At 54.1% G+C, this 13152-nt stretch overlaps 2 protein-coding genes across 4 annotated transcripts in view; one reads left to right on the forward strand and one right to left on the reverse strand.

The window, feature by feature from the left end:
- MPPED1 (metallophosphoesterase domain containing 1) overlaps positions 1–4519 on the forward strand; it is a 69453-nt gene extending 64934 nt beyond the window's left edge. For both annotated transcript variants that reach the window (XM_016188319.2, XM_007523452.3), the window contains exons 5-7: positions 706–821; positions 1755–1868; positions 4008–4519. In XM_016188319.2, the coding sequence (XP_016043805.1) occupies positions 706–821; positions 1755–1868; positions 4008–4126 (349 nt within the window). In that variant the 3' untranslated portion in view covers positions 4127–4519. The remainder of the gene's footprint in view (positions 1–705; positions 822–1754; positions 1869–4007) is intronic.
- Positions 4520–10321: 5802 nt separating this feature from the next.
- EFCAB6 (EF-hand calcium binding domain 6) overlaps positions 10322–13152 on the reverse strand; it is a 259282-nt gene continuing 256451 nt past the window's right edge. For both annotated transcript variants that reach the window (XM_060189120.1, XM_060189121.1), the window contains 2 exons: positions 11566–11715; positions 10322–10740 (listed from right to left, as the gene is read on the reverse strand). In XM_060189120.1, coding sequence (XP_060045103.1) covers positions 10618–10740; positions 11566–11715 — 273 coding nt within the window. In that variant the 3' untranslated portion in view covers positions 10322–10617. The remainder of the gene's footprint in view (positions 10741–11565; positions 11716–13152) is intronic.

Below are 13152 nucleotides of genomic sequence, written 5' to 3' on the forward strand. Positions count from 1 at the left end.
CCTGTCATTTCCCAGGGGATGACTTAAGAGTGGTGGTTGCCATGGCAGGTAGCTCACTGTTTTATCCACAGGCTTGGCAGCATCCTCTCTACTGAGTGAAGGGCCTGAGATGCCCTCCAGAGGGAGGGTCTGGGTCATATGTTCCCGGCAGCCCTGCTGAGGGGCGTGGCTGGCACTGAGAAGCACAAGCTGGGCTGGGCTGGGCTGGGCTGGGCTGGGCAGCAGATTGGGGTCCTTTAGGACCTGTGGGTCCTTGTGGCCCTGCCTGAGCTGGGCTCGTGTTCACACCTACCTACCTGGCTGGGGGTGTCTGGAGAGAGCGGGGAATGAGCAGGCTTCACCTGGAGTCTCCTGTCTCATAAATGGTGCACCTGCACCAGCTAAGGGGGAGGGGCAGGAGGCATCTCCCAGCCAGGATGGGAGGGGGTGACAGTATGTGTGCATTCCCTTAGGAAGGCTTGGTGCAAGATTGACTTTTAGCATATGATAACATATTTAAACTAAACTAAAAAAAAAGTGTAGTTAATTCCCGTTCTAGAATAACAGAAGCTGCCATTAGACTAGAAAAATTGGAACAAGGATGCTAGCTTTGCCCTCAGAACCCTCACTTGGCCCATCCAGTGTTGCTGGATCTGGTTTTGGGATGCCGGGCCATTCACCGCACCTCGCCAGTCCCCTCTGAACTGACTCCCTCTTGTACCCCAGGCAGCCCTGGTTTTACGGCTGGGGCTTTAACCTCCCTAGAGGCCAAGCACTGCTGGAAAAGTGGAACCTTATCCCTGAGGCCGTGGACATCCTCATCACCCATGGGCCTCCTCTGGGTAAGTCAGTGTGTGGATGGGCTGCTGTGGGCCCTGTATCTGCCTGGCCTGTCTGGAGGAAGCTAGACAGGCTTTGTTCTGGGTCGTGTGTGCCCAAGTTATTGGAGACAAGTCACTGACTCTCATCTTCATTGTCTGAGCACCTACTGTGTGTCAGCATGTGACCCCATGGTTCTCACTGCCACACGGGGAGGCTGTGACTCTCTTTCCTTTCTACTCATGTGACAAATGGGCCTCCACAGGCATGAGTCCTCTCCACCTGTGTACCCCTCACCTGTGAGTACCCTGGGGCCTTGTCCCTTTCACCTCAGCTGTTCTCAAGGCCTGTGGATCCCAGCCGCCAGTAGCTCTCCTCCCTGCCCATTTCTTCGTGTCTTGTACCCTGTCGCTCAGCCCGTCCCTGCGATGCCCCCCCCGACTGCACCCTGACTCCTCTTCTCTGCCTCACCCACCTCATCCAGTCCGGCATGTGCTGCTTCCTCTGTGACTGTCGTGGCCTCCTCACTGGCCCTGCCAGCTCACAGAGCTGGTCCTCTGGACCCTTGGTTATGCCATCCTTCTATTTATTTATTTTTTTTAATCAGAGCACTGCTCAGCTCTGGCTTATGGTAGTGTGGGGGATTGAACCTGGGACTTTGGAGCTTCAGGCTCCAAATGAGAGGAGTCTCTTTGCATAACCAGTATGCTATCTACCCCTCTCAATGTCATCCCTCTATAACCCTTCATGGCTCCCGCACTCACTAGACCAAAGTCCACACTCCAGTGTGAGTGACAATCGAGGAACTCATGGTTACTGAGCAGGACCCCCAACCTGTATCTGGCTCCGGGGTCTCCCTCTGAGGCTGCAGAAAGCTGTCCCCTGTGCAGAGGCCTGAGGCTGCACACCAGGCTCTGATCACTGGCCTCCTCCTCCTCCCCCCACTCCCCATGCAGGCTTCCTGGACTGGGTCCCCAAGAAGATGCAGAGGGTGGGCTGCGTGGAGCTGCTCAACACGGTGCAGAGACGGGTCCAGCCGAGACTGCATGTCTTTGGCCACATCCATGAAGGTCAGTAGGCTGGCAACCCCCTTTTGTTGCCCTTGTTGTTGTAGCCTTGTTGTGGTTATTATTGTTGTTGTTGATGTCGTTTATTGTTGGATAGGACAGAGAGAAATAGAGAGAGGAGGGGAAGACAGAGAGGGGGAGAGAAAGACAGACACCTGCAGACCTGCTTTACTGCCTATGAAGTGACTCCCCTGCAGGTGGGGAGCTGGGGGCTTGAACCGGGATCCTTATGCCGGTCCTTGCGCTTTGTGCCCCATGCGCTTAACCTGCTGCACTACAGCCCGACTCCCTCTTTTTTATTTTTATTTTTTTAACCAGAGCACTGCTCAGCTCTGGTGGTGTGTGTGTGGGGATTGAACCTGAGCTTTGGAGCCTCAGGCATGAATGTCTCTTTGCATAACCATTATGCTATCTACCTCGGGCCCAGCAGTGAAAGATTCCTGTACTCTCTGTACTTTTGTTTTTCCATGAGGATTATCACTGGGACTCTGTACCTAAAAATGTCCTGCTTTGGTGGACTTCAGGCCAGACCACTGCCCCTGCTCCTGCTCCCTCACTGGAGGGAAGCAGCTCCTTTCTCACATGTGCTTAGCAAACCTTTCCCACTCCTCAGCCTGGCGGTAAGCTAGTAGCTGATCATTGGTGTGCTGTCCCAATGACCAGTTAGTTTATTTACTACTGATCATAATAGGAAGGTAGACACACGGTCAAGCAGGAGTTGGGCTTACTTCCTCAGATCCCAGAGTGGCTGCCATGCCTCCAGCAGGGATATGTTTGAGAGTTGGTCTTTCTGGGGGAGAGGACATTTAAATATTCCTAGGGGGTGCTAGGGGGTATGGTGGATATACTTCAGGCTGGTGGCCCTCTCCTGTTTAAGCCCCAATGTCTGGTAGTGGAGTAGCTGCTTCTTAGATGGGGAGGGCTGCTTCCTGAAAGGCTACAGTGTTTCTTCACTCTTCCTCATTGTGGCCTGGGGTAGGGCTACACTGCAGCAGCAGTGCGCCCTTGTGTGAGCCATGGCTCACGCTGTGGGACAGTGGGCAGAGCTGCAGCGTCTCCTCCAACCTGACTGCCTGCACCCCAATCTGGTGCTGCACGCATGAGTTCTCCATCAGCCCTCAGGTGGCCTGTCCTCATCAGTGCCTGAGCTCCATTAGGCAGACCCTCCTTATCCTCCTTCTAGAAACTTCATTTCACTTTTCCAGGTCACCCTGCCAGGAAGCCATTGGCCATGGAGCCCCTTATGCCTTCACCATGGGGCTCACATGGTGTTTTCAGGGGACAGGAGTGAGTGGAACTTTCCTGACCGTGAGGCGCTCACAGGCTGTGGGCCATCCAAGGCAGAGGGTGAATAGTCTGGGAAGAGATGAAGTAACTCCTGTCGGTGGGAAGGGGATGGCTCACTTTCTGCAGCCCAACTATGAGCATGGAGCTGCTAGGTCTAAGGTTGTGTGTGAGCAAGTCACACCTCTTCGTGACCATACGGGCCAAACAGGACAGAAACCAAGGGATGGGTGGCGTGGCCCTTCTGGTTTGGAGGTGAGCTGAGCTGAAGCATAAAGGAGCATTCTGGAAAGTAGATGTGGGCAAAGGTATGGTGGGGTAGAGGGTGAGAGAAGAAAGGTCATGGTAATAGTGGTGATGGTGGCAAGGGTGATGATGGTGATGGGTGGCTGTGATAGTGATGCTGATGGTACTGATGGTGACGGAACTGTGGTGGAGGTGATGATGGTTGCTGGTGATGACATTTGAGATTGGTGCTTAGGGTTTGATGGTGAGGTCACTGTTGGTGGCAGTGGCTTTTGGTAGTGACCTTGGTGAGTTACCCATTTTCTTCCTGTGGGCATTTCTGCTGACGTGGTGGTCACTGTGATGGTGATGATGCTGGTGGTGGTGGTGATGGTGCTGAGGACGCTGTCAGTGAGGAGGCTTTGCTGCCTGCTTTCCAGCTACTGGGTCTCACTCAGCCGTGTGGGAGGAGCACCTGCCATTACCCTCTCTGTACACATAGACTAGTTCAGGAGGTTCAGCACTCAGTCCATCCTGTAAAGTGCCCTCCTCCCGACTCCCACTCCCAGCACACGGCCCTCACCGCTCTGGTTTTGGCCCCTCAGCCCTGACTTGCCCGCGCTCCCTTTGCAGGGTATGGAGTCATGGCGGACGGCACGACCACCTATGTGAATGCATCCGTGTGCACCGTCAACTACCAGCCTGTGAATCCGCCCATAGTCATCGACCTGCCCACGCCCCGGAACTCCTGACTATGCCTGCCAGCCTGGCCCTTCCCGTGCACACCAACTCCGTTTGCCTGGTTGAGAGCACGGATGCCCAACACCCTTCCTCCCATACAGAACACCTGTTTGATTGTGGGTTCCAGCCTGCCAGATGGGCCGAGGCCTTGGGAGGAAGAAATCGCCTCTGACGCTTCAGCTGACTGTCACCTGGAGTTGGGGACTCTGCGGGGGGGCTCCCTGTCAGGGGCTCTGTGCTTGTTGCTCTTTCCTGCGTGTACATTCCGTGCGTACCTCCTAAGCACAGAGTAAGCTTGGGGGACCGTCGCGCCTTCATCCTTCCTGGCCCCACACCTCTGCAGGTTGGGGAAGCTGCTGTTCTTGGACGATATTGGAAGTTCTCGCACAAAATTCTCCCTCTGATTGAGGCTCTGTGTGCTTGCAAACCCAGGGGGCCAGGGTGAGGTGTGGGGGTGGGAGACTTTGCAGCCTGCTCCGGCTGGAGAGAAGAGAAGGCTGTTCCACCCTCCCCTGCCTTGGGGCTATCCCACCCCCACTGGGCTTCAGGGGCATCTCAGGAATTCGGACAGCACCTGGCCAGAGCCATTCGCCTCGTGCAGTTACCCCGTTTTCTCCCTGTGGGCGTTTCCGCTGACTTGAACAGTGGCCTGAGCATTCCCGGCATTCTCGGGGAGCCTGGGTTTAGGGGACTGGTTCCACAGAGTGAGCCATTGGAGTGCCCGGGACTGGCTGTGGGGGAGGGGTCCCTGGCCTTGGATGGCTCCTGGCCCAGTAGGGGCTGTGCTGCTTTGTAGAACTCCACAGGCAAGCCAGCACATACTTGTACCCATGTGGGTGTGTACACACAGAGACCTGCAAATACAGAGACACAGACAGACATATACACAAAGACACACACACTCCTCCTAACTCTATGACTGGATTTCATTTCTTGCTCTTCTCCCATAATGGGCCCCCTCATGGTGCCCCTCACTGTTTGGGTTCTGTCTGCCCACATCTGGGAAGCCTGGCTGGCTCCTCATTCCTGCTGGGACGGAGACCAGCCCTCCCTGTTAACAAGAGAGTGACATCAGGACAGCACACCCTGCCTGCTGGGGGAGCTCCTCCTGGAGTGGAGGGGTTCTTCTTTCCACTAGGATTGGGGCCTGGGTGGAGTTTCTGAGGACGGTGGAGGACGGTGGAGGCAGCAGGCCTGATTAGGGAGAGTCGGGGAGATGTGGGTGCGAGTTCTGTCTTTAACCATTTGCCATTTCTGTTCATCACTGAGTCGTGCTGTCTGTTTTCGGTTGTCTCTGGGGCTTCACCACTATGGACTGGCTTCTTCAGTTAGAGTAATACAGAGGCAGGAGGAGAGGGGCAGAGAGAGACAGAGAGCCAGACACCACAGCACCGAAGCTTCCATCACTGCGGGGGCTGGGCTCAAACCTGGGTCTTGAATATGGCCAAGCAGTGCACTCTGAGTGAGCTGTTTTGCCAGCCCCATCCTTTTGTCCCCCTTTTTCTTTTACAAATTTGAGTTTTAAAGATGACGTTAAAATAGTGCCATTCATCCTGATTACTGAACTTGGATTTTTTTTTTTTTTGCACCTCCTTAAATTCGTGTACTCCTGACGTAGGACAGCCATTTTGGCCTGGTCCCATTCGTAACCCTGGGAACCAACCCTTGACCGGCTCTTTGCAAACCCAACTTCATTTCGTTTTCAGACAGTCCTGCAAGCTGAGTACTGTTGTCCCCATTTTGCAAAGGAGGAAGCTGAAATCAGCGCAGCGAGGCATATTGCCTGTGGGTGCACAGCCCAGAGGGGCATAGGCAGGGTTCCTAAGTCTGGCCTCCGAGCCCTTGCTCTGCCACCACTTTCCCCTCACTCTGTCCCTGTGCAGCGTGCCTGGCCCAGGGCTCATGCTCCTTGTTTGAAACCTCTCTGGCTTCTTATCCAGATTAGAGCCTGGAGTCCAGAGTCCTGGCACCCAGAGACCACAGTTACTTTCCTTCTTCAGGGTTCTCTGAGGGCTGAGGGTACCACAGTGGTGCAACCAGCTTTGCTCTGTGGGGTGCGGGCTGGTAGGAATCCTGTTACACCCAAGGAATTTCTGGTGGCAGGGGGAGGTTTCCGGGGACATGCAGGGAGGGCACACGAGTTGGGTAGAGAAATCACAAGACCCATCCAGCCACTACTACTGAATTTCTGTGTGGACCAAGAACTATAAAAAGTTTTCCCCCCTAAGGTATCTTGAGAATAGGGTGTATTTTTTATGTGGGAAAGAAGTTGCGCCGGCATCTGTGGCATTAAGGGAAAATGCATTCAGAGTCCTGGGGTATGAATGATACCATGTTCCTCAGTCATTTTGACATAACTTGATTGTGGCTGTATTATTATTATTTTTTTTGTCAAGCATGTCAAGACAATAAAGTCTTTGTAAAAAGAAGCAGTCTGCCCAGTGCCTCTTCCTGTATATCTCTGGGTGTCTTGGTGGTGGGAGGGAGGTGGGGAGCAAATGGTGTCCTCCTGACAAAGTCTTGCATCTTAGACAGAGTTCAGAGGCCCAGGATCCTCTATGTGGCAGTGTCTGACCCTCTGCCAGATCCATCAAAACTGTCTGTGGATGACAAGAGCTCTGGGCACTTCCTGCAGGTGGTGGTGCATGCACATCCTGGAGGTCATGTTAAGCTAAGTGTCTGGGGTTGACCTCAGCACACACTGGCAGGTTCCATGACTCCAGTCTCAAGGCTTCCTTGCTGCAAAAGTCCGCCATTTTCATTCACCTATCCTTCCACCTATCCACTTATATGCTCACCAGTTCATTCAGCCTGTCCACTCATCCACCCATCCGTCCTCCCTCCCTCCCTCCCTCCCTCCCTCCCTCCCTCCCTCCTTCCTTCCTTCCTTCCTTCCTTCCTTCCTTCCTTCCTTCCTTCCTTCCTTCCTTCCTTCCTTCCTTCCTTCCTTCTTTTTACTCACCAACCTACTGACCCGCCTACCTACTCACTCATATATCCACTGGTTCAGTCTCATTCACTGATCCGTTGTCGTCTGTTATGATAATGAAGACACCACCCACAGACTGGGAGGAAAGATTTTCAAATGACAATCTTCCATTTCTGTGACTGAGTTTTTCCTAACTGTAGCCAGGGTGTGTGAGTGTGTGTAGGGGGGCTTGGAACCCCCAAAGCTAGTGCTGTTCTTGTTCATACTTTAAAGATGAATTTCTGCCTGTAGGCTCCACCCACTAACGGACTGAATGGAGGTTTATTAGATAAATGTGGGGGCCGAGTCCCTCCCCGCCCTCCCCCTTCTTCCTGTGTGTTGGGGGGGGGGGTGACTGAGGTGTGCCCTGGCTGGACCACTCCTGATTCCTGGATTTGATTCAGGGATGCTGGGCAGGTGTTCGCAAGACATCATATCTGCCAGGAGACCTTTACATCAGCTGCTGCCTTCACCCAAGCTCCCCTGCCACCAGGAGGCCCCTTCTACCTTAAGGCTGTTTTCACTCCCACTGACAATACCATCCCTACTACTTTGCTTTAATTTTTAAGTATTTTTTATTTGATATGAGAAATTGAGAGTTGAGGGGGAGGTAGGGAGGGTGAGAGAGATCTGCAGTACTGCCTCACTGCTCCTGAAGCTTCCCCCCTGCAGGTGGGGAGCAGGGACTTGAATGCGGATCCTCAGGGACCATAACGTGCACTCAGCACAGTGCACCACCACACAGCCCCATGGCCCTGCCACTTCCCCTGGACTCTTCCCTGTGGCTTCCCTCTGTCTGCTGTTAGTCCCTACTGGTCAGATGTGTGGTTTTCCTTTTTATTTATTTTGATCTTCCTTTTTTAAATTTGGGCACTGCTCTTAGCAGGGCTCAGCTCACTTTCTCTGTAAAGGGTCAGACGGTAAAGACTTTAGGTCCCCACTTGCAGGGGCAAAGCTTCACGAGTGGTGAAGCAGGGCTGCAGGTGTCTGTCTCTCTCCCTCTCTATATCCCCCTCTTCAATATCTGGCTGTCTCTATCCAATACATATAGTAATTAAAAAAAAGACTTTAGGTTTTGTAGGATGCTAATCTGTGTTTCTCTTCTTTCCACTTCTACTTTAGCTATTAGAAATACATATATAAGAACCATCCTTCGTCCACAGATTTCGCAGAAAGAGCCCACAGACCCTGGCTGGTCTGTCTGTGGTCAGCTAGCCTTTGTGGGTGGCACAGGGAAGGATGCCAGGGTGTTTTTTGTGCCTTATCCTCTTGGGAATTGGCAGGGCCCTGGCAAGGGTTGAGCTAGGTGGAAGCTTGCTCCCAGCTGACCTGTGGGTCTTTCTTCATGCTGCTGACCCTCAAGTTTGGCTCTGCGGCCCTCCTGGATGCCCCCAACAGCGGACCGGATGATTATGTGTGTGGTGGGCGAGGGTGCTCTGAAGTCCCAACTCAACCTCAGCCACAGGCTCCTGAGCTCTCGCCTTCCTGCAGCCGTGACTCCAGCTGGGCGTGTATTTCTGCCCCCTCCTCATTACTCCCAAGAGGAGGACTTAAAAAAGAAAACTACAGGGGTCAGGTGGTGGTGCACCTGGTTGAGTGAACCTACTATCATGCCCAAGGACCTAGGTTCAAGCCCTTGCTCCCCACCTGCAGGGGTGAATGCTTCAGGAGTGGTGAAGCAGGTCTGCAAGTCTCTCTCTCTCTCTCTCTCTCTCTCTCTCTTTCCTTATCTGTCCCCTCCTCAATTTCTCTGTCCCCGCAAATAGAAGTAAAAAAAAATGCTAGAAGCAGTGGATTTGTAGTGCTGGCATAAAACCCCAGTGATAATCCTGGTGGCAGTTAAAAAAAAAAAATCAAATGCTCTGAGTCCCCAGGCCCTCCTCACACCCCTCCCCACCTGAGTCCCCCAGATGTGCTGTGGGGGCCAAAGTCCATCCACACTCCCCCAGAAATCCCCCTGGTTGTGTCCTTGGTCCCAGCCCTGAGTGGGAGGGCTCTTTAGCCCGGTGTCCACTAAGTCACCTGTGAGGGCTCTGAGGGTCCCAGGCTGCAGCCTGGTCCTCACTGTACCTAAGACTTTCTGCTCCCCATGAGAGAAGGGGAGATAGGCTCTGGCAGCCTCTGTGACTCTCCTTTCCCAGCCAGCACCCTGGGGAGAAGGCAGGGATCTGTCTCTGGGTGCTCCCTGATTCTTGCATGCAGCTGGTGGGGCTTCCTGGAAGCTGCAACAGCCTCAGGTCAGCAGCCCCCAGAACTCTCTCTCCCAGTCAGGCCACATCTGTACTTACGCAAATTGTGCAAAGTCTCCAGAAGAATCCTCTTTTTTTGTTTTAATTGTGTTGAAATCAAAGACAAGTCATCAACACCACCTGCCTCCTAGACTGCCAGTCGTTTCCAGGGGCTGCCTTGGCCAGTGCCTGTGACTGCAGGGACAGGAGGACATGGAGGCCAGAGAGCCCCTCCCTCTGTGGCTGGGCTGCCTCTGGCTCCGGAGGCAGCAGAGGTGGTGTCTGTGTGGCCCAGGCAGCACCTCTGTGAGGCTGGTGGGCTCACACAATCTGGCCGAGGGTGGCTCTCCACAGGAAAACTGGGGCAGGCAGCTCAGGCACTCTGCTCCAGGGTGAGAGCAGGCCAGGCCAGCGCCTGTCCCTGTGGCCTCCCTGGAAGCCCACTCCTCCCAGTCTGGGTTCCAGTTTGAAAGGAGCGTTGAGTCCAGGACACAGGGAGACAAAGGTAACGCAGTACATTTTCATTTCATTTTCAGGAGGACCTCAGTGAGGCAACACAGCCCTGTAGGGCCTGGGGTGGGCGATAGCCTGTGGCCACACTGCTGAGGGGGAGGTTCTCCTGACTGCTCTTCTGTCCTTCCTGCTGGAACCTTCCAGAAGGCAGCAATAAGTGGAAAGGAGAGTGGCAACTTGAAGCTTGTCTGTCAGGCCTCCTTCATATCTGGGGAAGTGCCTGGTCAGTGGCCAGCTGGAGCACAGCAGGGCCTAGGAATCCTGAGCAGGACCTAACCGCTTCTCCCCACCCCTCCCCTTCAGGGCTGTGGCCCGGGGATGAGCTAGTGGCTGCCCACATATCTAACCAGGGAGGGGTTGTTGCTCAGGCCCAGACTAGAGGCCAGGCCTTCCTTTGGTGTGCCAGGCACTCAGCAGGTCCTCCTGAACCCTGTCTCCAGCAATTCTCAGTGTGTGCGTATGTTACCCTTGGTCATTCTTAAAAGTCTACAGAGTCATTCTTGCAAAGCTTAATTAAACATTTTTATTTGCTCAAAATAAGGCCTGAGAGGTGCCGGACGCACAGCGGGGTGACCTCGGGCCACTTGGAGATCAGAGAGGGAGGGTCAGCATCGGACCTGGGCTCGTGGGCAGAGTCACTGGCAGAATCCTGCAGGGCTCGGCGTGGGGTGTGTGTGTGTGCGTATGGGGGGCACTTCTAGAGACACTGGACAGTTCGTGACCCCTCCTGCCGTATGGTTTTATTAGTCCTGGAGCACAAGACCTGAGCCCCAGTGTGCTGGGCACAGAGCGGCTACTGGAGGAAGGCCCTGAGGAAGTCGTTGTAGGAGATCCTGGAGGACAGCGTCTTGTCGTAGTACTCCAGGATGTGGAAGAACTCCTCTTCCGAGAGGTTGATGCTGTACTGCCGCAGGACCTGGAGGAGACGCGCAGCCTGGCTCGTCCTCCCGCCGTCTGACCGTGAGGGGACATGCCCACTGCTCTCCCTCTGCCGGCCTTTCTCACCCTCAGAGCAGCCCTCCCCTCATTCCCCGTGCCCTGCCCCACCCCAGCTGCGACCCTGGGCCAGGCTGAGACCTCCTGTCAAATGGAGCTGGGCCTCCTCTCACCTGTCTGGCAGGTCCAGAGACAAGTTCAGGGGAGGGGGCAGGGCGGCTGGAGATTGCTCTCAGGATCTTAAGTGGGGGGGGGGGGCACAGTCCTTGGGGTCAATGTGGCCTGAGGGAGGGCAGGGACTGTGGGCCTTTGACAAGCACAGCCAAGGACACAGACCGGGTAGTGCCCAGTGATCTCCATTGTCCCTTTCCCACAGGACCTGATCTCCCAGATATCTGCTGTGTACCTAGCTCCGCTGTGACATCACTCTGCCTGCCTTTCGGCCAGGGACGCTATGGCCTGCCATGAGATGCTGTAGGGGACTTCTGGGAAAGAGCCTTTCAGGGCAGCAGGGCTCACAGCCCACTCCCAGGAGGGTCCCTGCAAGGTTCCAGAAACTACCAGGATGACATTGGATCTGCAGGTGAGGGGACTGAGCTCTTGATAACTTTGGGGGGGTCCCCAGGAAGTAAGGTCTTGAGGGTCATTCACCCCTGGACCATTGATGTATGTGTTGGGGAGGGTCTTCTTGAGGTTTTCTGACTATTGGTGTGTGTATGTGTTTGGGGGGGTCTTCTCTTGAGGTTTTCTGGGCACAGCCATGGCAGGAGCTCCCTTGTCTGGACATACAGAGAGCTGTGCTCACCTTCCTGAAGTCCCCCACGCTCAGGAACCCCGAGCCAGCCTCGTCGTAGCTCTTGAAGGTGCGACGCATGGGCCTCCAGCAGTGCACGATCTGGGGCTGGATCCGCAGCAGGGCAGAATAGAAGGAACACGTCTCTGGGCCTGTCTCAGTCTGGAAGAGAGACCCCAAGCCAAGGGGGTTGGGGTGAGCACAAGATTTTTGAGTGAAAGGGCAGTATGGACAGACTGGGGTCCCAGGGACAGGGGACAGGCTGCCCCCCAAGACTATCCCCTTTGCTGTCCAGCTCCATAGTGGTAGCCGGCCGAGCCTGCTAGCAGGGCTTGTGACTGTGATGGTGTTGGTAAAGCAGCTACCCCTGCTGTCCGTCATGAGTTCAGGTGTGGACTGTGTCCTACCACCAGGGAGGTGGCTCAGAGGCAGAGTATATGCCTTGCATGCTTGAGGCCCAGGGTTAGAATCCTGGCAATAACCCTCCTGCCACTCCCCAGGCTAAGGCCTTGTGCATCTGCGATCCCACCTCTCCAAGGCTGCTTGTTTATTTGATGAGAAAAGGGGGGGGGGAAGACAGATGAAGGGAGAGGGAGGGAGGGACACCATAGCATTGGAGTAGACCCTGGTGCCATGGTCCCCTCCCATGTGGTGCCAGGGCTTGAACCTGGGCTGCATGCGTGGCAAGATAGGCACCCTACCTGGTGAGCTATCTAACTCCAAGATCTAAAGCATATTTTATTTACTTTAATGAGAGATACATAAAGATGCATACATATCCACAGAGATAAGAGAAAGAAGGGGGGAGGGAGACCAACCAGAGCACTGGCTTTTGGTGGTGCTAGGGATTGAACCTGGGACTTCCAAGCCTCAGGCATGCCCAAAAATTTCTAATTTTATTTATTTACTTTTTTTCCTCCCAGGTTCTCACTGGGGCTTAGTGCCAGCACTACAAATGCACTGCTAGCAGTGGCCATTTTCCTTTCCATTTTACTGGATAGGACAGAGAGAAACTGAGAGGGGAGAGGAGATAGAGAGGGAGAAAGAAAGACAGACACCTTCAGGCCTGCTTCACCACTTGTGAAGCATCCCCACCGCAGGTGGGGAGCGGGGGCTCAAACCTGGGTCCTTAGGCGGGTCCTTGGCACATATACCCAACATTTTTTAAATAAGTAAGATAAAACAAAACACTATCTCACATCACCCTCCTCCTCCTCCTCTTCCCCCAACTTGGGAAAAAGACTCTTGATCTGCATGTCCCAGGCTGTGGATCAGAGGTTCGGGTGGGCAAAGGCAGTGGTAGGTCTTGGAGGACCTATTCTGGCAACACCATCAGCCAAGGGAGTCCTTCCAGGAACTCAGGGAGAGAGCCAGGCAGCCGTGCTGCCCACCCCAGGTCAATTTCAGAACAGTTTGAGAGAGAGGGGTGGGGAGAGATATTTTATTTCAGGTCCTCTAGTAGATTATTATAATGAACAGTTTTTTAAATCACAAGGTTGTAATTATATCTAGTAATTAGACAGTACACTACACTATGATTATTTCATTTAGGTGTGATTCAATTGAAAAACAAGATATGTTAGCATGATTTAGCCTCAG

The sequence above is a fragment of the Erinaceus europaeus genome, chromosome 4 (assembly GCF_950295315.1).
Source record: "Erinaceus europaeus chromosome 4, mEriEur2.1, whole genome shotgun sequence".
Lineage (NCBI taxonomy): Eukaryota > Metazoa > Chordata > Mammalia > Eulipotyphla > Erinaceidae > Erinaceus > Erinaceus europaeus.